At 41.1% G+C, this 20,402-nt stretch overlaps 2 protein-coding genes across 20 annotated transcripts in view; one reads left to right on the forward strand and one right to left on the reverse strand.

Annotated features, from left to right (window-relative positions):
* VTCN1 (V-set domain containing T cell activation inhibitor 1) overlaps positions 1–8,283 on the forward strand; it is a 55,086-nt gene extending 46,803 nt beyond the window's left edge. For 2 of the 3 annotated variants that reach the window (XM_077842693.1, XM_077842695.1), the window contains 2 exons: positions 3,890–4,059; positions 6,744–8,283. In XM_077842693.1, the coding sequence (XP_077698819.1) occupies positions 3,890–4,014 (125 nt within the window). In that variant the 3' untranslated portion in view covers positions 4,015–4,059; positions 6,744–8,283. The remainder of the gene's footprint in view (positions 1–3,889; positions 4,060–6,743) is intronic. The other variant, XM_077842694.1, reaches the window with a different exon arrangement.
* LOC144280549 (uncharacterized) overlaps positions 1–20,402 on the reverse strand; it is a 107,932-nt gene that overhangs the window by 75,153 nt on the left and 12,377 nt on the right. For 3 of the 17 annotated variants that reach the window (XR_013348957.1, XR_013348967.1, XR_013348964.1), the window contains exon 3: positions 11,769–11,882. The exons of 12 other annotated variants lie outside the window; for them this stretch is intronic. The gene's annotated coding sequence lies outside the window, so the exon portion shown is untranslated. Of the gene's footprint in view, positions 1–11,768; positions 11,883–17,923; positions 18,115–20,402 lie in introns of all 17 variants that reach the window. 2 more of the 17 variants (XR_013348960.1, XR_013348961.1) reach the window with 2 other exon arrangements.

Raw genomic sequence — 20,402 nt, forward strand, 5'->3', positions numbered from 1 at the left:
AAAAGAAAAAAAAAAAACAAAAAAACAAACCTGAAGGGCAGCCCTGGTGGCTCAGCGGTTTAGCACCACCTTCAGCCCAGGGCCTGATCCTGGAGACCTGGGATCGAGTCCCACGTGGGGCTCCCTGCATGGAGCCTGCTTCTCCCTCTGCCTATGTCTCTGCCTCTCTCTCTCTCTCTCTGTGTGTCTCTCGTGAATAAATAAATGAAATTTAAAAAAACTGGAAAATTACAAGTGTTGGTGAGGATATGAAGAAATTGGAACACTACACATGTTGATGAGATTGTAAAATGGTGCAACTGCTATGGAAAGCAGTATGGAGATTCCTCAAAAAATTAAAAATAGAATTACCATATGATCTAACAATACCATTTCTGTGTATATATCCCAAAGAATTGAAAGCAGGTTCTCAAAGAGATATTTGTACATCCATGTTCATAGCAGCATGATTCACAATAGACAGGAGATGGAAGCAACCCAAAATGTCCATAGCAGATGAATGAACAAACAAAATGTGGCACATTAGGGCACCGAGGTGTCTCAGTCGATTAAGTGTCTAACCCTCAATTTCGGCTCAGGTCATGATCTCGGGGCCCTGAGATCTAGCCCTGTGTCAGGCTAAGTGCTAGGTGTGGAACCTGCTTAAGATTTTCTCTTTCTCCCTCTCTCCCTCTCTCTCTCTCCCTCTCTCCCTTTATTCCTCTGCCTCTCCTGACCCCCTCATTCACCTGCACTCTCCCTCTCTCTTAAAAAAAAAAAAGTGGTATATACATACAATGAATATTCTTTACCCTTAAAAAAGAAGGAGATTCTTTCACATGCTACATGAATAAATTTTCAGGATATTATGCTAAGTGAAATAAGCCCATCCAATAATTAGTCTATGATTCTACTTACATGAGATATCTAAAGTAGTAGTCAAATTCATAGAAACAGAAAGTAGAATGGTGGTTACCAGAAGCTTGTGGGGAGTGGGGAAACAAAAGGAGTTGTTTAATGAGTACAGAGTTTCAGATTTTCAAGATGAACACGTTTTGGAAATCTGTTTCATAATAATGTGAATACACTTAAAACTGCTGAATGGTACGCTTACAAAATGGTAAAGATGGTAAATTTTATGTTTTTTACCACAATAAATAAGCAACAACAACAAAAAAGCATACATAGGAGAAAAAGAGAGCTCTTCCACCATCCTAAGGAACAAATTGGTGACTACTGAAAAGAATGCTCTTAGTTGACTCTAACAGAACACCAACTCAAATAAGCCTAAGTAAATGGAGAATTTAATAAAAGAACATTAGGATTATCTCATGGAACCAAGAACAGGAAGTGCAATTTGGCTTCAGGAACTACTGGAACCAGGAATTTAAAACTCCATTGGGATTTTCAACTATTTTCTTGTTACTCTCTAATTTACTTTCTTTTGTTTTAGTCTATAGGGCAGAATGTGATTCCCGAGAGTTCTTAGCTTTCAAAGTCTTTCTCATTCAATAGAGTAACCAGAATGAGCCTTAATCCCACAGTCTGATTCCACATTCCCAGAAAGGCTCAACTTGGGTCAGTTGCCCACACATAGACCAATAAGGCAGTACCTGGGAAGGCCTTCCCAGAAGAAAAAGGGGGAATGAAGCATTGGGCATTTAGCACAATGGGTGGTAATGATAGTATCTCATTAAGATCTCAATAAATATCTCCAAACTGTATAAATAATGGCTTCTAAAAGAAAGGACAATAACTGAAGAAACTACAGAAATTGAACACACCTTTTATTCAGTGAGCAGATTCTTTTTCCATCTATGCTTATTGAATACATCAGGATAAGTGTCCCATGTATGAGTACTAGGACTAAATACAATATGGTAGTAGGATATAGCTCAAAATTCAGAAAATAACACAATCACTTCTTGCCATGTACAAAGTAAGTACTCCATACATGTTTTTAAACAATTGGATGAGACAGCAGAGTTTACATCTCATATTCTCTGACTATACTGCTAATTTACGTCATTCATCAATAAGGATCTATTGTGCGCCAAATACGTACAAAGCAATTTTTTAAGTCCCATGAAATACTGAGGTGAATAGCATAAATGTTGTAAGAGCAGCTAATCACAGTGTAGATACGGTGTCTAGTTGTTAATTATGACTGTGGCTCAGTCGTTGAGGCAGAGTTCAAGTTGGGCTCTGAAGAAGAATGGTTTCAATAGAATAGGAAGGTATGAAGTCAGGAGCCTATTGTCAGTTGTTCAGAGGAGAAATTATGAGGGCTTTAACTGGGGCAGAGGCAATGGAAAAGAAGGGAGAAGAATCAAAAGCTAATGAAAAAAATCATCTTGGTGACACAAATACTAAGGACAAGAAAAAGAGCAATCAAAATGGGTCTGATCTTTCTACCAGGTTGCTTAGGAAGTTAGGAATACCATGAACCACAGACTAAAACGTAGGAGAAGCGATATGGAGATGAGGGTTTTGGAGATGTTGAATTGAAAGTGCCTATTGTCCACATAGGTAGAGATGTCCAATGCTTAGTACATTACCCAGCATGTGATAGTATTCTCCCTAAAACTTTCCAACCTACTCTATATATTTCCCCCTGTGAGAAGAGACCACACCAATATAACCCTTCTAGTCTTCTTCTTCATCCTTCTCCTCCTCCTCCCCAGAGGAAGAGGAATTAATTTGATTAGTGACTTTACTAGGAGAAACTGGACACAAATAGTTTAGCTCCTTCTTTTCCTTTTCTCTAGCTAACCCTCAATTTCTCAGAAACAGAACCTAGCCCTTGCAGCAGGAAGCCTGCCCCAATCTGGTGCTACCTATCACTGGGACAGTCTGGGCTGCAGCCCATCTGCCTACAGACAAAGCTTCATCTTCTATTATCAGACTTACCAATGATAGAGATGATATTTTGGTCTTCCAGTTGCCTCACTCTATCTTACTCTTTAATTGATTCAGAACTCAGCTGGGGAAGAGGATATTACTTACTAAACTCCTTTGAGCCCCAAAAGCATGTGCTCAATATAATTACTGAATAATTAAATTTTTAACAAACATATATAGTAGCAACTAAAAATCCAGATGTGGAACTCAGGACAGACTTCAGACTAAGATGGTGGGTTTGGAAATGGTCAGCTTATTGGGCTTGAGTGGGGTCCCTCTTATTGTTGTTACAGGTGGTATTTGTCGAGTGCTTATTACATGCCAGGTCCTGTTGTCCTGTTCTAAGTCCTTTACATGTATTAACTGATTAATCCTCATAAGAACTCTGTGAAGTCCATTATTATTTTAGCCTTATTTTCCAGGCAAAGAAAATGAGGCACGTATAGGTTGAATAACTTGCCTAAAGTCACACAGCTAGTAAGTGTGAAAGCTGAAATGAACTAAACGAGATTGGATTGTCCGGGAAGAAAACAAAATAAAAGAAGAGTAATCTCATTTCTTCACTTCTACCTTTCTCTTCAAAATGAGAATAATACTTTTGAATCACTTTGTAGTGGTGTGATGAAGCAAATGACATAGAACCTGTAAAGGTCACTGCCTACAGGCAAAAGTGTGTCTGAAACCAAGCACTGGCCATGACCACTTATCCTATTCTTTATTTGGTAAGCAATAACAATGTTTTTATTGGTCTCGTTTTTCATGTGGCTGAGTGTTCACTGGAATGGACAACAGAAGGGAACTTTCTCTGAAGAAAGAGAAAGCTCTAATATTAAGCCAGTTACAGAGAAGTAGAGAAAAGGGTACAAAATTGCCTCCAAACTGGGGTATAAGTTGTATTAGAAACAACTTAATTCTGTTTTTCAGGTGCTTTTCTTTGCTAAACCGGCCATGTGAAGAAGACATCCAGCTTCTCCTCTGTGACCCTGAACCTTTTTCTCTCCCTTTGCAGACTCTGAGATTAAAAGGCGGAGTCACCTACAGCTGCTGAACTCAAAGGCTTCCCTGGGTGTCTCTTCTTTCTTTGCCATCAGCTGGGTACTCCTGCCTCTCTCCTCTTACCTGATGCTAAAATAAGCTGCCCTGGCCACACAGAAACATGCAAAGTCATTGGTATGACAGGTGAGATGAATCACGAATGGTGTGGGGATCGGATCTGTGTGTGCTTGTGTTCCTAACAAGAGTCAAGCAACCTCCAGCATCAGCCTCAGAAAGAAACACTTGACAATGCCAGGGCAGTGGGTACTATTCCTCCTGGTCTTGTGAAAGGTGAACAAAGAGCGTAGATCTCATGGATACACTTACAGCAAAAACAACTACGTGATGCAACTATTTGTGTAAATTCAAACCTCTTTTCATTTATTGAGTCATCCATCCACAAGGTGAAAAGAGAAAGAGAAAGAGATGTTTAGTCCCCATAGTTCCTCTGGATTTCAGTGCTATTTTACAAAGCATCATGCTGTGCACATAATCTCTCACACAGTGACCTCCTCCAGGTACCTCAACAAAGCTCCCATTGACCAGCAGTTTGACAAATGACTCACCAACTAGCCCCTCCTGCTGAGACTTCTCCCTGTCACTCGAGCATCCAATTATTGGTAGGATGCTGTTTTCTGAATATTGGTCTTGTGTGGAATTTGTATACAGCTGAGCTCACGAGGCTCCAGGCAGCAATGCCACATCATTCGGTGGCATCACCACCACGCCCTCAGGCTTACAAGCTTAGAACTATTTTTGTGCCCTTCTGTCCTTCATGTCCATTTGTTACCAAGCCCTATAGCATTTCCCTGTGCTGTCTCTCAGACTCACCCTAATCCAGCCTTCATTGTTTCATCTGCCAGATTAGTTCTAAAACCTTATACTTGCCCCTTCCTCTCCCTGTGTCCAGTGATAGGAAATAAGATGCCAAAATAAAATTATTCAAATGCTATTCTCATCACAGCATTCCTTTGCTCCAGAACCTAAGGTGACTCCCTGGGTACTATCACGTCAAAGTTAAAGTCCTCAGCCATGACGTCACAGCTCTCTGATAGTTTCTTTTCCTGAGCTTCCTACTTCTCTCAACTGCCTGCTGCACTCTCTGGCCTTGCTCCCTCTCATACTGCTCCTTTCTGGAAGTCTCCTCTACTCTATGACAATTCAAATCCACACTTCCTTCACCCATTTCAATCCAGTGCTTCCCAGCTTCTATAGCCCACTTTCCTGATGGTCCCTTTGGCCCACATCCCCTTGGCATGCATGAATAATGCACATATATTCCTTGCCTAGATTGTTAAGCAGGGCAGGCAAATCTGTTGATCTGCTTTTCCTTCTTTCTCCTGTTCTCCAAACACAACAGTGCGGTGCACAAAATGGACTTTTTGTAAAGAAACCCGCCCATTCCCACCTCCATGGTTGTCACTGGAAGAAAATTTCCCTGAGGAAGCTCTCTTGAGGATTTCACTGGTAGAAAAGGAACTCTTTCTTCTTTCCTTGATTCCCCACAACACTGTAAATGAATTTTTAATATCCTGCAACTAGATAATCTGACCTATAGGGAGTATAGCTTATTCATCTTCATCTTGTACTCCCTTTGAGCAGTAATTTGCAGCCTTGTTTAAAAGCCATGACATACAAGTAAGAGATGATGTTCACATGCAGTATGCATAGGTTATATACTGTTGCCTGATTAGCTACAGCTCTCCACCTCTTTTTCCCTAGAACTACAGAGAACCCTGGAACCTTAAATCATTTTTTAAAAATAAATAGATCATTACTTAGGAAACACATGAGTGACTGTTGGGGAAGGCCATTGAAAAGGCATAACTATCAGTTGACCCATGGGCTACACCCAGGTGATCAGAGGCTCCTCACCTCCACCCCTGTCCTTGGAACAAGGGTCCCACTTGCCTGTCTCACTCCCAGAGGCTGCTGCAAGGACATGGCCTTGAGATAATAATGTGGTGTCGAGAACACCTTGCACGGTATACGTGACTGAACCTAGTAAAGGCCCCTATAAAAAATTTTAAGACCTGTGGGGATCCACTCATCTTCTTGCTGCCCAAGACAAGCCTCATATGTAAATGCCCTTTGCTACTTGAAACTGCCAACCCACCAATCTGGAGTACCCTGCTTCTTTCTTCTGAGTCTTCCTGCCCTACAAGTAAGGGGTGTAGGGGTGCCGTCTCAGACTACACCTGGGGAGCTCCTGGGAGAGTTGCGAACCAAAGCTAATCACAATATTTGGGTCACACACATTCCTTGGTTGGAAACTCAGGCAGAAGTCATCTTTCTACTTCTACCTGGGAGTCTGCTCAGAGTTCATCTCTCAGTTCCTGTTTGCTCTCAGCATGATCCTCTTCCTTAAGAAGAGACTCAAGCCATCTCCTTTCCCCCAGCAACCCATAGTACCATGTAGTCTCAATAGGACATCCTCAAAATACTGGAAAACAAGCCCATTTCTTTTTTTTTTTTTTAAAGATTTTATTTATTTATTCATGATAGTTACACAGAGAGAGACAGAGAGGCAGAGACACAGGCAGAGGGAGAAGCAGGCTCCATGCACCGGGAGCCCGACGTGGGACTCGATCCCAGGCCTCCAGGATCGCGTCCCGGGCCAAAGGCAGGTGCCAAACCGCTGCGCCACCCAGGGATCCCCAAACAAGCCCATTTCTAAACAAGAGATACCCTCATACGGTGGCAGAGACAACCGGTTCTCAATAAATGCTGAACGGTTGTAATGATATCCTATTTCTGTTATTTTCAGAGTTCCAAGAAATCTGCAGAACTATTTTACCACAAGATATGACCTAGTTTTGTATTTCTAGGGGGAAATGAATTCATGTCTAGAAGTTTGGAGTGAACAAATAAGATCAAGAAGCAAAAAGAAGCCAAAAGCAACCCACAGAAGACTCCAATATAAACAAGATAAATCTATCTTCAAAGACATATATTAAAAGCTGGGAACATAATTCATCTGAACTGGATAAGTGTTAGGATTAAGTAAAATGCACATGGAGATAAGTGGATCTCCATATCTCAGGGACCTTCTCTTAGCCACCCCCCACCACCACCAACCAGGGAGTGACAGGATGAGATAGTGCCTCTCCCTTGTCTCTAAATCTTTATATTGTTAATAATGTTGCTCTGAGTTCCAAGAAAGTTTTGACTGCAATACCTCCACTTCTTATAATCCATAAACTATAGTGGATATAGTAAGAAGCTGCTAATTAGCTGCCACTTCATAGTTCAGAGGTAGCTAAATTTTAGTTTGGGTCAAAGAATTCACTTTTCATTAGGATGCTTCCAAAAATGCCTTGGAATTGCCTCCTATCTGACAAATGCTAAAGAAATATGGAAAAGGTCCTAATTTTAACATAAAACATGTAGTTTAGAGACATTGGTTTTCTCAATTATGTCAGCATCTTCTTTTTAAAATAAACAAATGCCATTTAATTCCTCAGATGACATGCATCCTTAAGTGGCCCAAGAAAGGACCTCTCATCATCACTGTATATGGCATTATGTCATCACAAGGTTTGAGGTTTCAGCATTCTGTCTTGCATGGACAGCGATAACCTCAGCCTTCAACAGCATCTAGAGCAGTGGGACTTAGCTGGGGTGATTTTTCCCACCCCTTCCCCCCCAATACAGGACACATGTCTGGAAATGTTTGGAGACAATTTTAGTTGTCACAACTTGGGGGAGAGTGGAGGGTGCTAATGCTATAGACAGAACCTAGGGATGCTGCTCAACATCCAAAGCAGGATAGCCACCCACAATAAAGAATTATCCAGCCCCAAATGTCAGTCGTGCTGATACAAGAGAAACCCTGATGTAGAGTAGAAAAGATCTAGAAAAGAGGGGAGCAACCAAACCTGTTTGCTTCCTACAAATATACACTATCCTCTGTTCCTTTGGCTGCTGTGTCAGCACAGAGAGCCAGAGCTCAGTTTCAGGCAACCAGGAATTCCCGATGGGGTTATCTCCAGCTGGTTCCTTTCCATTCGTTCTACAGTACAAATCGGGTTCTGTGAAAACTTCCTGCGTTTTATCTCAAGCTCTCTCACTGTGAATTCAGGTCTCAGGATCCTGTCTAGTCCCACTCAAATTAAGGCAGCAAAAACATGTCCCTTCCTTGAAATACATGGAGACTTCTGAAAGCAGGGGCAATGAACCTTCAAAATGAGACCCTGAGGAATAAAGCTTTGATTAAGAATGTTCTGTTCACATCCCCCTTTTCCATACTTTTCATGTGTTGATGTCTGCCTCCCTTTGGACCCACCATGTCTATATTCCATTTTGTTATAGAAAACTTAATTTTTGAGTTCTGACCCTTCATGAGGATTAAATACATATTTCCTATACTGTTGTCTGCCTGGTTTGTCAAAGGAAGTGAGCATAAGGGAAGATGGATAAAGGACTAAACTTTGGATCAAGTTCTAAAAATTAGCACATAACAGGCCTTCAATAAATGCTTGTTGAATGAAGAGATAAATGAATAGGAGCCTATGAGTATGGGCCAAGTGGCTGAGCCTAGTTTTTTAAGGAAACTCCATAGACTTTCCCAGCCTGCAACATGTTCATCTGGGAAAGGTCTTAGTGGCTTGAGGCAGTTAAATTTAGGAGAATACAAAAAAGCTGGACAAACCTATTGTTCTAGTGTCAAAAAATCTGATTTTTACTATTCAGTAACTATCAACTTTTCAAATCTTAGAGGTGGAGGACCTCAAAATCATCTTTCCTAGTCCTTTCACTTTTCAGATGAAGACCCGGAGGCCCAGGGTGAAGTATATATAATTGTCTGCCCTCAGGGTATGTGACTTGCCAAAAACTGCACTGATAGTTGGAAGAGGGATAAAATCTATATAAATTTAGTTGCCAAAGGGCAAATTCTCAAGGGACTTCCAGAACAACTCTTCCCTGCTATATTTTCAGCTTGGTTCCAATCTGGAAAATCTGGTTTTCCAATCTGGTTCTAATCGGCTTTTTGCAAGAAGAGACCAATGCTGAACCAAATTGAAAGAGCAAATGGTAAGAGAAGAAACACTCCCAACCCAGGTTAATTCTTTGGCTTTGTCCATGAGCACATGGCAGATGCATTAAGACAACAGACATAGGGATCCCTGGGTGGCGCAGCGGTTTGGCGCCTGCCTTTGGCCCAGGGCGCGATCCTGGAGACCCGGGATCGAATCCCACATCGGGCTCCCTGCATGGAGCCTGCTTCTCCCTCTGCCTATGTCTCTGCCTCTCTCTCTCTCTCTCTGTGTGACTATCATGAATAAATAAATAAAATCTTTAAAAAAAAAAAAAAAAGACAACAGACATAATCATATCAGCTGAACACAAGAACCAGAATGTGATGCACACCACAAACATGTGGGGAAGCTCAAATTTGGATGCCAAAGGCTAAAACATTTCAGAAGTATTAACATATTTGACTGAACACATCAAACTTCAAGGTGAGGCATCAGCTCCCAACTATACCCGTCATTTGAAGATTAAATGCATAGTGCATAGTGACCTCATGCTGTGCATTATTAATTGGGGGAAAGGGTTTACAGGGTGCATTATTGCATAATAAAGCTTCCGCTTGATGGCATATGTGGTATGCTTCAGGTCTATTGAGGAAGCGTAATTCCCAATCTCTCTCTGGCTGGGGAAGCCTCCACGCATCCAACTGGCTGCCCTAATTCAGATATCTTCCTATGTGCCTGAGCTCCTGCTCCTTCTGACTTGGTCTTATGGCCTCTTTCATGTCAGTCATCTCCAGGAGTCTCAGTATGAAAGCCATGAGTGAGAATTAACTGTCACAAAAACAGAGCATAAGCTATGCCTGCTCTCTCCTGTCTTTCTTTAAATTCTACCTACCCTCAGCAAAAATGCTTTCCCCATGAAGCTGTTTCTGAGCAGTTCTACACAACATGATTTTACTCTTGTCTTTGGTCTATACGTGCAATTTAGCACAAAATCACACTCTGTTTTATCTATTGGTTTTCACTGCTGTATGCTTGTACTCTCTTGAAGATGATGACAAAATAAAGATGAGGGTCCAGGCAGACAGCCCTTGGAAGTCTGCTCTTAAAAGAGGGTCAAGCAGATACACCCAGGAAGCCTTCTTCCCTGATGGTGTTTGCTGGGACAGAGCAGGTAATTGCAGTCTAGAAGGGGGCTCTGCACTTATCACTACAGGAGCCCCTGTGTCTACTGAAAGGTACGGCTCCCCCAGAAAATGATATGTCTGTGTCTTCTCAAAGTCATAACTTGACCTTCAGCATTATCTCTTCAGTTCCAATCTAACCATCTGGTCTAAGGCATATCCTTAGCATTTTCAATTATAAGGTCCCTTACCCAAAACTCTAAACATTTCAAGTAAGAACATTATGAATGCCTTGGTCCTATATCCCTTTTTTAGAACAAGCCAAAAGCGATGCTCAGTTAATCTAGCCTATGAGCAGTTCATAGCAGAATGAGAGCATTTCCCTTCTCTTTGCCCTCTATATTTGCAGTTAAGCAAACAGTTATTTGTAACTATTCATGTGTCATTCTAAGGAGAACGATTTAGGTTTTGATGGATACAATTCCAGGTCCTTATGGTACCTAATATGACTTTGATGAGTTGGTTCAGGTAGCCATAAAAGACACCAGTGGTGGGTCCAGGCCTCACACCTAGGGTAGGTGAGACCAGAAGCATGACAGGGCTATAGCATACAGACAGTAGTTTCTAATGAGAGGCAGTGGTGCCCCAGAAAAAGCCAAGTCAGAACCTGCTAAATGACGATCTGTGAGAAAAATGATAATTGTCTTCAGTTTCCTCTCCCTTCTCTTTTTCCTCCCACATGGCCTCAACTCTCCTCTAGGCCCTGAGTACTTGCTGTGTTTCCACCCTTCTTTCCATTAACTGCCCCACCTACCACTGCCCAAGAAAAAAATGCTTCCTGGCATCTAGCTACACATGAGAAGGTAATTTATGGACTACCTTTTTCATTAGCTTACTGTATTGCCCACCCATGAAGGCAAGTCCTTACTTTGTAAAAATAAAGCCATGAGTGAACATTTTGAACAAAAATATTAAACTACTGAGAAATACTTGGAATGTCAAAGTGTAGACCAGTGATTCTCAGCAAGGAAGTCTGGGGGTAGGGGTACGGAGGCTTTTTAACAGTACAGACATCACTACTTCCACCTCCATTGCAACAGTTAAGAATCACTGTGTGACATGAGACATACTTGAAGAGAATATGTTACCCTTACAAACACAGGACTATTTTGTGGAAGTTTGAGGTCAACCAATACAAATAGCTACCTTCAGAGAAGGAAAGGAAATCAAATATCAAATGTCCTGGTAAGTATTTTTCTCATTCAAGCCTTATCCTATATGGAGGGTATCCCCTTGACCCATCACCATCACCATTTTACAGAGGAGAAAACAGGTCCTGAGAGGTTAAGTAACTTGCTTAAGATCACACAGCCAACAGGCTGAACCAGAATTCAAGCTCAACTCTACCATCACAACCCATACTATTTCTGAAAGAGTCTGGCCATGTGTAAAAGTGCTATCGGAGATTTAAAACATTATATAAATAGTGGCCATCATGTTATGGTACGTATTAAAATATGAGGAGTCATTGGGACCTTTCAGCTTCATTGCTCATGCAGATTTTTTAGATCTCTGTGAGGACAGCTCTTCTCCCCGGAAGGAGACTGCAATGCTGCCTTGGTTACACTTGGGGCCATTTCCCATCATGGCACTTCCCTGGGTCACAGAGGGGCTGGTAGTGGAATTGCAAGCCTCTTCTAACTGGCTCTGGCAACACCACTTGTTATGTTGCCAACAGTCCTTCCAGGACTACCTCTAAGACATCAGAAGAAGGCTGTCATCTGCTGAGGTGAAGGCTTTTCCAGTTGATCCGAAATGTCTTCTGAGACCAGTTTATACATTCATCCTTGTTCAGCCTCAAGTACACCTCGAAAGAACACATTTAATTATTGTATATTCTTCCTTGAATCCACTGGATCACACATGGTCCTATCTCCTCTGCCATGACCAACTATACTGCTCTTATGTAATCAAATCTATCAGTTTTTCTACTTTTGTGGGTTTTTTTAGTACTTCTGTTTATGTATGTTTTTTTTTTTAATTTTTATTTATTTATGATAGTCACACAGAGAGAGAGAGAGAGAGGCAGAGACACAGGCAGAGGGAGAAGCAGGCTCCATGCACCGGGAGCCCGACGTGGGATTCGATCCGGGTCTCCAGGATCGTGCCCTGGGCCAAAGGCAGGCGCCAAACCGCTGCGCCACCCAGAGATCCCTTTTTTTTTGGTTTGTTTATGTATGTTTAGATATAACTTCTGCACCCCTGGTTATGTTAAAATATTCATCTTTACATTATAATACTCCATGTTTCTTTCTTTTTTTTTTTAAAGATTCTATTTATTTATTCATGAGAGACACACAGAGAGAGAGAAGCAGAGACATAGGCAGAGGGAGAAGCAGGCTCCCCACAGGGAGCCCGATGTGAAACTCGATCCCGAAGCCTTGGGATCACACCTTGAGCTGAAGGCAAACACTCAACTGCTGAGCCACCCAGGTGTCCCACTTCCATGTTTCTTTTTAACATTTTTTAAAAGATTTTATTTATTTATTTATTTGAGAGAGGGTAAGAGTGAGGGCAAGAGAGAGCACACAGAGGCAGAGGGAGGAGAAGCGGACTCCCTGTCAAGCAGGGAGCCTAGGGTGGGGCTCAATCTCAGGACCCCAAGACCCTGAGATCATGACCTGAATGGAAGGCAGACACCTAACCGACTGAGCCACCCAGTGCCCCCTTTTTTAACATTTAATCTTTACTCCATCTTAATTTTTGGTATAATCTGTGAGATAAGAGAGTTAACTACTGTTTTTTCAAATTATTCTCTAATACTAGTTATTAATTAATCCTTACCTCCACTAACTTTTTAAAATATTACATTGCATGTTCCCATATATGCTGTGTCTGTTCCTGAACTTTCAATAACCTTGAGACTTACCATTTTAACAAGTCTATATAGGAAAGGAAAAAAGAATAGTTATATGCAAATCCATTTTTCCCAGCTACTCCATGAAGATAGATAAGAAAGAGACCAAAACAGAGGGGAAAATTAGAAATGAATAATGAATGATCAGAAGGGACTTATCAGGGATCCCTGGGTGGCACGACAGTTTGGCGCCTGCCTCGGGCCTAGGGCGTGATCCTGGAGTCCCTGGATGGAGTCCCACATCGGGCTCCCTGCGTGGAGTCTGCTTCTCCCTCTGCCTGTGTCTCTGCCTCTCTCTCTCTGTGTGTGTCTCTCATGAATAAATAAATAAAATCTTAAAAAAAAAAAACAAAAAAACGAAGGGACTTAGCAGTTCAAAAAATAAATCCTTGTAAGACTTTGCCCTGGTGTAAACAAAGATGTTATCACTCTCCCTTAATGTGGTGAGCAAGGAGGAAGGACAATCAGGGTAGACACACCTATTGGAAAAATGCTCAGCTCCATTTAATCCCTCTCCCCACCTTACCCATTTATGAGCCAATGTACCCTATTTACTTACCTACATTTAGGGTCAGGCCTGAGCATACTCTGAACAGAGTTCCTGCTCTGGGCAAAAATTATATTGGGAGTCCCTGTCTCAACAGGACCTACCTTATTTGGTAGCTACAACTATTAAAGACAGAATTCATAAAAAGCAATCACTACATTGCCTGGCTGTATTAGTTTGCTAGAAAACTGCCATAACAAAATTTCATAGATTGGGTGGCTTAAACAACAAAAGTTCCAAGAACTAGTAATCTAAGATCAGAGCGCCAGCAGGTTTCATTTCTCCTGAGGCCTATCTTCTTGGCTTGCAGAAGGCACCTTCTCACTGTGTCCTTACTAGCCCTTTCTCAGTACATAGCATCCCTGGTGTCTCTCCCTCTTTTTATAAGGACCGGTCATATTGGGTTAGGGCCCATCCATGTGACTTCGTTGAACCTTGACTACCTCTTCAAAGGCCCTATCTCCAAAGAGTCACATTTTGAGGTATACTGGGTGTAAGGACTTCAATTTATGAGTTTGGAGGGGATACAATTCAGACAATAACATTGGCATATATAAAAGAACTAATAAAAATGTGTTATTCTTAAGCACATGTGTTGGGCAAGGCAAATGAAGATTGATGCAACCATAACAAAGAAACATAGGAACAACTTTGCTTTTTCCTCTTTTCTGACCAAGAATAGATGTCTAATGCTTGAACAGCTGGGACACAACAGAAAGCCTTGTCCAAATAGCTACCGATCCCAACCAGGTCAGAGGATACTTGAAGACTAGAGCACAATGGCTCAGCAGGTAGATGCTGCTAAGAGAACTGAATTGGCTAATGGCCTCCCCAAACCATAGGTTACTATTTTAAATGTTACAAAAGACCGTAGAGCATGAAAAGATGAAAAATAAAGCCAGTGTGGGTCCAATGTTCAAAGGGAGAGAATTGAGTGATAGTGGCAGTTTGGCTGCATGAGACTAAACTAAATTGCTGGGTACTGAGCTGTCCAGGGGCTAGAGGGAGATCACAATCTTTTCTGTCCTAGGGCTCTTGGGATAGAAAATAGTTTTTTCCTTCTTTTCTTTCCTTTACACTAAAATCTTTTTGCAGTCCTTGAAGATGAAAAACATCTGTGCATTGGTAAAAATCATGCAAAAGGGACACAAACACACTTACCCCTAGTGCTACATAATGTTAACGTAAAACAGGGCTTATTTGGGGAAAACATTCCAAGCGGATTTGAAGGAGCAGGGCAAGCCTCTGCACTCTTGTAAGAGTGGCCTGGTTAGGCAGGGCATAGATGTACTAGGCCCAATAGGGCCAAGTGTTCAAGTAGAGAGTAGCCACCCAATCCCACTACAGTGGAAAGTGACCCTCCCCCACCCCAACCATGCTCTATGTATTTGTGGAAAAAGAAAAGTAGGTAACTATAATGTGGAGGCCGAGAAAAATTAAGGCCATTCCACCTAAAGTTTAGCATTAGCACAAGTACAGCCATCTTAGGCCCCTGTGAATAAGAGCTGAACTTTACAGGAAAAACTGCAGAATGTCCTCGGCAGGGAATCCCATATCAGAAAGACAACAGAGCCCATGCCCATGGTAGAAAGTCCCATATTAGAATGAGAACAGAGCTCAATGCCCTTGAAAGCCCCATATCAGAATGTAAACAGAACTTGAGAAATTCGTGCACCCCTTCTGAAAATCCCCTAGACCAGCCTATAAAAAACCCAGCTGTAACCCACTTTGGGGTCCAAATCTCTGCTCCACTGTGTCGGGTATACTTGGACCCAAGCTTGAGCTTGCTATAAACCTTCGTGCGCTTGCATCGGCGTCGGCTCCTCGGTGGTTTCTCGGATTCACAATCTTGGGCACAACATATAATGCTAGAGAAGCCCCCAATTGAGGAAATGGTCTGTTTAAAAGGGGATCACCCAAAGCTCAGGAGCTAGTATTTTTTTTTAAGATGAATTTATTTATTTATTTATTTACTTGAGATAGAGAGAGATAGCAGGCATGGGCAGGGGGCAAAGGGAGAGAGAGTGTTAAACAGACTCCATGCAGAGTGCACAGCTAACATGGGGCTCGATCTCATGACCATGAGGTCACGACCTGAGCTGAAACCAAGAGTCAGCCGCTTAACCAGCTGTGCCATCCAGGTGCCCCTCAGAAGCTAGTATTAGGTCATTTTCTACCCAACGGCTTTCAGGGCCTCCAGATGCACATCTGCTTAGTCAGGGAAAAGGAATATGGAGCAGCCACTGTAGGCAGGGCAATCCTCACTGCATATAAATGTCATTGGACTGCTGGTCAGCTGAAATGGCAGCACAAAATATGATTTTTTTTAAGATTTTATTTATTCATGAGAGACACAGAGAGAGAGAGAGAGAGAGAGAGGCAGAGACATAGGCAGAGGGAAAAGCCAGCTCCCCTCAAGGATCCCGAAGCAGAACTTGATCCTGAACCCCAGGATCACGCCCTGGGCCAAAGCCACCCAGGTGTCCCTATGACTGATTTTCTTTAAGCGCTCTTACATAGGTGTGGCCACACATGCAGGGTGAGCCAGGACTCTGCACGACTCTTGTTTTTTGCAGTAGGGCCTAAATTGTGATTTTAAAAACAAACAACAAACAGAAAACTCAAGAAAACCCTCTGGAGTGACCGTGCCAGAAGGGCTGTAAAGGTGGGACCTCTACATTCCTTTTTGTCATCTTAAGACCACCAACAGTTTCTCATCCTCAGAGTTCTCTGAGTTCACTAAGTGATGAATCTTTTCCTTTGACCTTCCTCTCTGCTTCATGTGCTCAGTTGCTCCCTGGACAAATGGCAGTCCAAATGCTATCATTAGGGCCACCTGGGTGGCTCAGTCCCTTAAGTGTCTGCCTTCGGCTCAGGTTATGATCATAGAGTCCTGGGATCAAGCCTTGCCCTGGGCTCCCTGCTCAGTAGAGAGCTTGTTTCTGCCTTTGCCCCTCTCTCTGCTTGTGCTCTCTCTCTCACAAATAAAATATTTTTTAAAAATGCTAACATTAACACTATGAAAACAATAAAAATGTCTCAAACATATATATTGTAGAGCAAATAAAAATTAATTTACACCAAGGGAAGAGGGTCACTTTAGCCCAAAGATTGCATATATTTTTGGTAGTTACCAAACAAATAAAACATCTAATTCTCAAATTTTTATCTCCAACTTTTATCACTCTCTCCCAAACTAGACATGTTCCCAACATGGACCAGGCACCTCCATCTGAAGCTATCTCATTCTAAACATGTCCAAAACAAGCTCATTTTTGTTAAGTAATACTATCTACTTAAGTCATCCAAGTTAGAGCTTTCAGTTTTTGAAAGCTTTCAACCCTAAGTCCTAAGTAATTGGTCATTGCTTTTTATCAACTATACTGCCAAAATGCATCTATATCCTTATTGTTCCACTGCTCTTTATCCTTATAGTTCCTTAGTTCAGTATCTCCTTTGAAGTGAACAATTGCCTAGCCTCTAAACTAATCTTTCTGCTTCCAGTTTCATTTTGATTTTTGATCTGAGAACCATCCCTTTTGAGACATGGTGGATAGGAATACAAGCTTGATCTCTCCTGAACAAAGCAATTTGGTTCAGGAGGGAAAAAGCAATAATTCCTTAGGTCCAATTCATAAGAGAAGAATGACAGAGCTGAGAAACAGAGGAGCAAGTCTTTCCCAGTCAATGTGGCATGATGCTGTGGTTTGATTCAATGATTTTGGCAGAGTTTTATGCATTTTCTTGAAAGGAGATGGGAAGGAGATGTTCTTGATGGGAGACGGGAAGACAGAAGGAAAATGGCTACTGAACTGGTGGGTTAAATTAGCCAAGAATCAGGCAGCCCTGGGGGCTCAGTGGTTTAGTGCTGCCTTCGGCCCAGGACCTAATCCTGGAGACCTGGGATGGAGTCCCACATCAGGCATGGAGCCTGCCTCTCCCTCTGCCTGTGTCTCTGCCTCTCTGTGTCTCTCATGAATAAATAAAATCTTTAAAAAAATAGCCAAGAATCTTTTAGGATTAAAGACAGGTAACCTTTAGCATTCCTTAATTATACAAAAGAACTTGAGTATATACATACTCTAAAAATTATAGGCAAATTTTAATGTATAGAGAAAAAAATTACTCCTAAATCTACCACCCTGATAATGACTACCATGCCTGTACATACGCTTCCAGTCTCTTCCCACTACATATATATTTCATATAGTTGCAATCATAGCCTTTGTCTTGGGTAAATTTATAGAATGATACATCTAAAGATGTGCTAAGTTAGAAAAACAATTGACCTGGGTGTCTGGCTGGCTCAGTTGGAAGAGCACTTGATCTGAGGGTCGTGAGTTCTGTCCCTATGTTGGGTTTAGAGATTACTAAAATAAATAAACCTAAAAGTAAAGATTTAAAAAACTAAAAAAACAAGAAAAATAAATATAATTGACCTTACCTAATCTCATGCATTCCACATGAGGACTTTTCAATATGGTATATATCATTCATTAGGGAGTAGCTCCTAATGGTGAAGAGTGACGTTGGAGCCTGGTTGTATCTACACAATTTTATACAAAAGGAAGGGTAATGGTGAGGTGCTAGCCATTAACATCTTTGGACCCCAAATATGGGGGAAGTGCCTAAACTCTAAGAAATAAAAAAGAGAATCTCTTACCATTATAGCACATGCTAGGTCTTACTAACAACATCCTCAACATGAGGCTAATAATACCTACTTTCCAGGGCTTTTGTGAGGAATAAATTATGTGAAATTACATGGTAAACTATTTTAAAATGACATAAATGTAAGAAAAAACTATTAGTATCACTCCTAAGTCTGTATCTCTCACTAAACTCCAAATTCCTTAGGAAACAACACCCTTACTTCCTATCTTTGTATCTCCCCACTCTACCCTCCAGAATGCTATAATATAGAAGCAGAAACAGAGCTCTCTTGGAGCTGAGAGAAACAATTTTTCCTGGAATTGTCAGGGACATCTCACCAAGAGTTTTACAGGGGTAATGATAGGGATCCGGGAGCTATTTTTAATATTTATAAAAGTCTAACCTGATATTATACTGTTATCAGCAGTAAAGCTTTACAGGCTAAATAAAACATCAGTGTTTTCCTTAATTTTTCTTGTTTTCCCTTGTAAATAGAATTCTATAAAACAAGTACGCATCTCATTGAAAAATTAATTGTTGCTTTATTTAATAAATATTGTGGAGGCCCTGTGGTAACTGCAAGGAAAAAAAAGATGAATAAAAGTAGTCATATTCCTTGCCTTTATGGAACTCACAGTCCAGTGAAGACAGACAAGTTCAATGTCCAAGTATAATACTACATGACAAGGGCAATACTAAGGACAATCACAATAAAGGGAATATATGCAGGACTATTAACCTAGATTTAAGTAGGGCTGAGTGGTCATGAAAAGCTTCCTGGAGGAAGTAAAGCCTTAAAAGACTTCTGGGAGTTGTTGTTTTTTTTTTTAAGATTTTATTTATTTATTCATGAGAGACACAGAGACCTAGGCAGAGGGAGAAGCAGATTCCCTGCAGGGAGCCCGATGTAGGACTCAATCCCAGGACCCCGGGATCATGACCTGAGCCAAAGGCAGACACTCTACCACTGAGCCACTCGGGTGCCCCACTTCTGGGAGTTATTCAGGCAAAGGCTGAGTATATGTCCAGGCAGAGGGTGCAATATATGCAAAAAATCAAAGGTGACAAAAAACATGTCACCAAGACATTGTAGTTCAACAGGTCCCAATGTAGAATCAGGGTATAGGAGTGGGTAAAGGGAAAGACGGCATTTTACTCAGACTTTTATTTTGAAAATGTTCGCACATAGAAAACACTTGAAAAAATAGTGCAATGAATATCTATATACTTTCATCTATATATTTCACCTAAATAATCTAGGGATTGATGGGGAGGGTTGGTGGGGAGAGGGAGAGATAGAAAGATGAATGAATGAATGAATGAATGCAAAATGTTAATAATTGGTGATCAATTGGTGATAGAGATTTCTAACACTCTTCAGATGCTCTCTCTCCCCCAATTTGTAAATGTAAATCTTTCTACGCTTTCCTCTATTTTTTCCTCCTCTCCCTACTTGGGAAACTTTGAAGATTAACTGATCATAAAAACATTCTGCTGTAATGTGCAAGCTGCAGGGATTTCTAGTCCAGATGAACCAGTATTTCTCAAAATGTTTCATAACCAACCCCCTAAGGAACATTTTCAGATTTTTTTTCTAATTGTCTCTTCAGGGAACTTTACTATGCAGGTATAATATATATTTGGCTTTGTAATGTGTGTGTATTATATATACATATGCACTGTATATGTTATGTATAAGTAATATATATGCTTTATACTTTAAAAGAGTAAAATTTGGGGGCACCTGAATGGCTCAGTTGGTTAAATGACTCTTGGTTTTGGCTCAGGTCATGATCTCAGGGTTGCTGGATCTAGACCTGTATCAGGCTCTGTGCTTAGTGGTGGTCTGCTTGAGATTCTTTCTCTCCCTCTAACTCTCCTCCTCCTCTCTCTCTCTCTCAAATAAATAAATAAACCTTTAAAAAAACAAAAAAGAGTAAGATTTTTCAATACCCCAGAACAAATTTTTGCTCACTTGCAGGCAATATCACTCCCACTGACAATGTATGAAATAAACAGATCTAACATAAAGAGGAATAAATCAGATTATAATAGAACGGATTCTCATTCCAATTAGCTTTTAGAGGCAATTTTAACAAATTAGTCACTTATATACGTGTAAAGTAAAATAAATTCAAAGATTTCTAACAAAAAATTAATTCCTAAGGCTTTGTGTCAGATCTTCCTCAAAAAACTTTTTATTGTAAGCCACTTGGCCAAAGACACCATAATTAATATGCTCCAGAGAACCTAGTACAGTGATCAAGGAC

Source organism: Canis aureus, chromosome 12, assembly GCF_053574225.1.
Source record: "Canis aureus isolate CA01 chromosome 12, VMU_Caureus_v.1.0, whole genome shotgun sequence".
Lineage (NCBI taxonomy): Eukaryota > Metazoa > Chordata > Mammalia > Carnivora > Canidae > Canis > Canis aureus.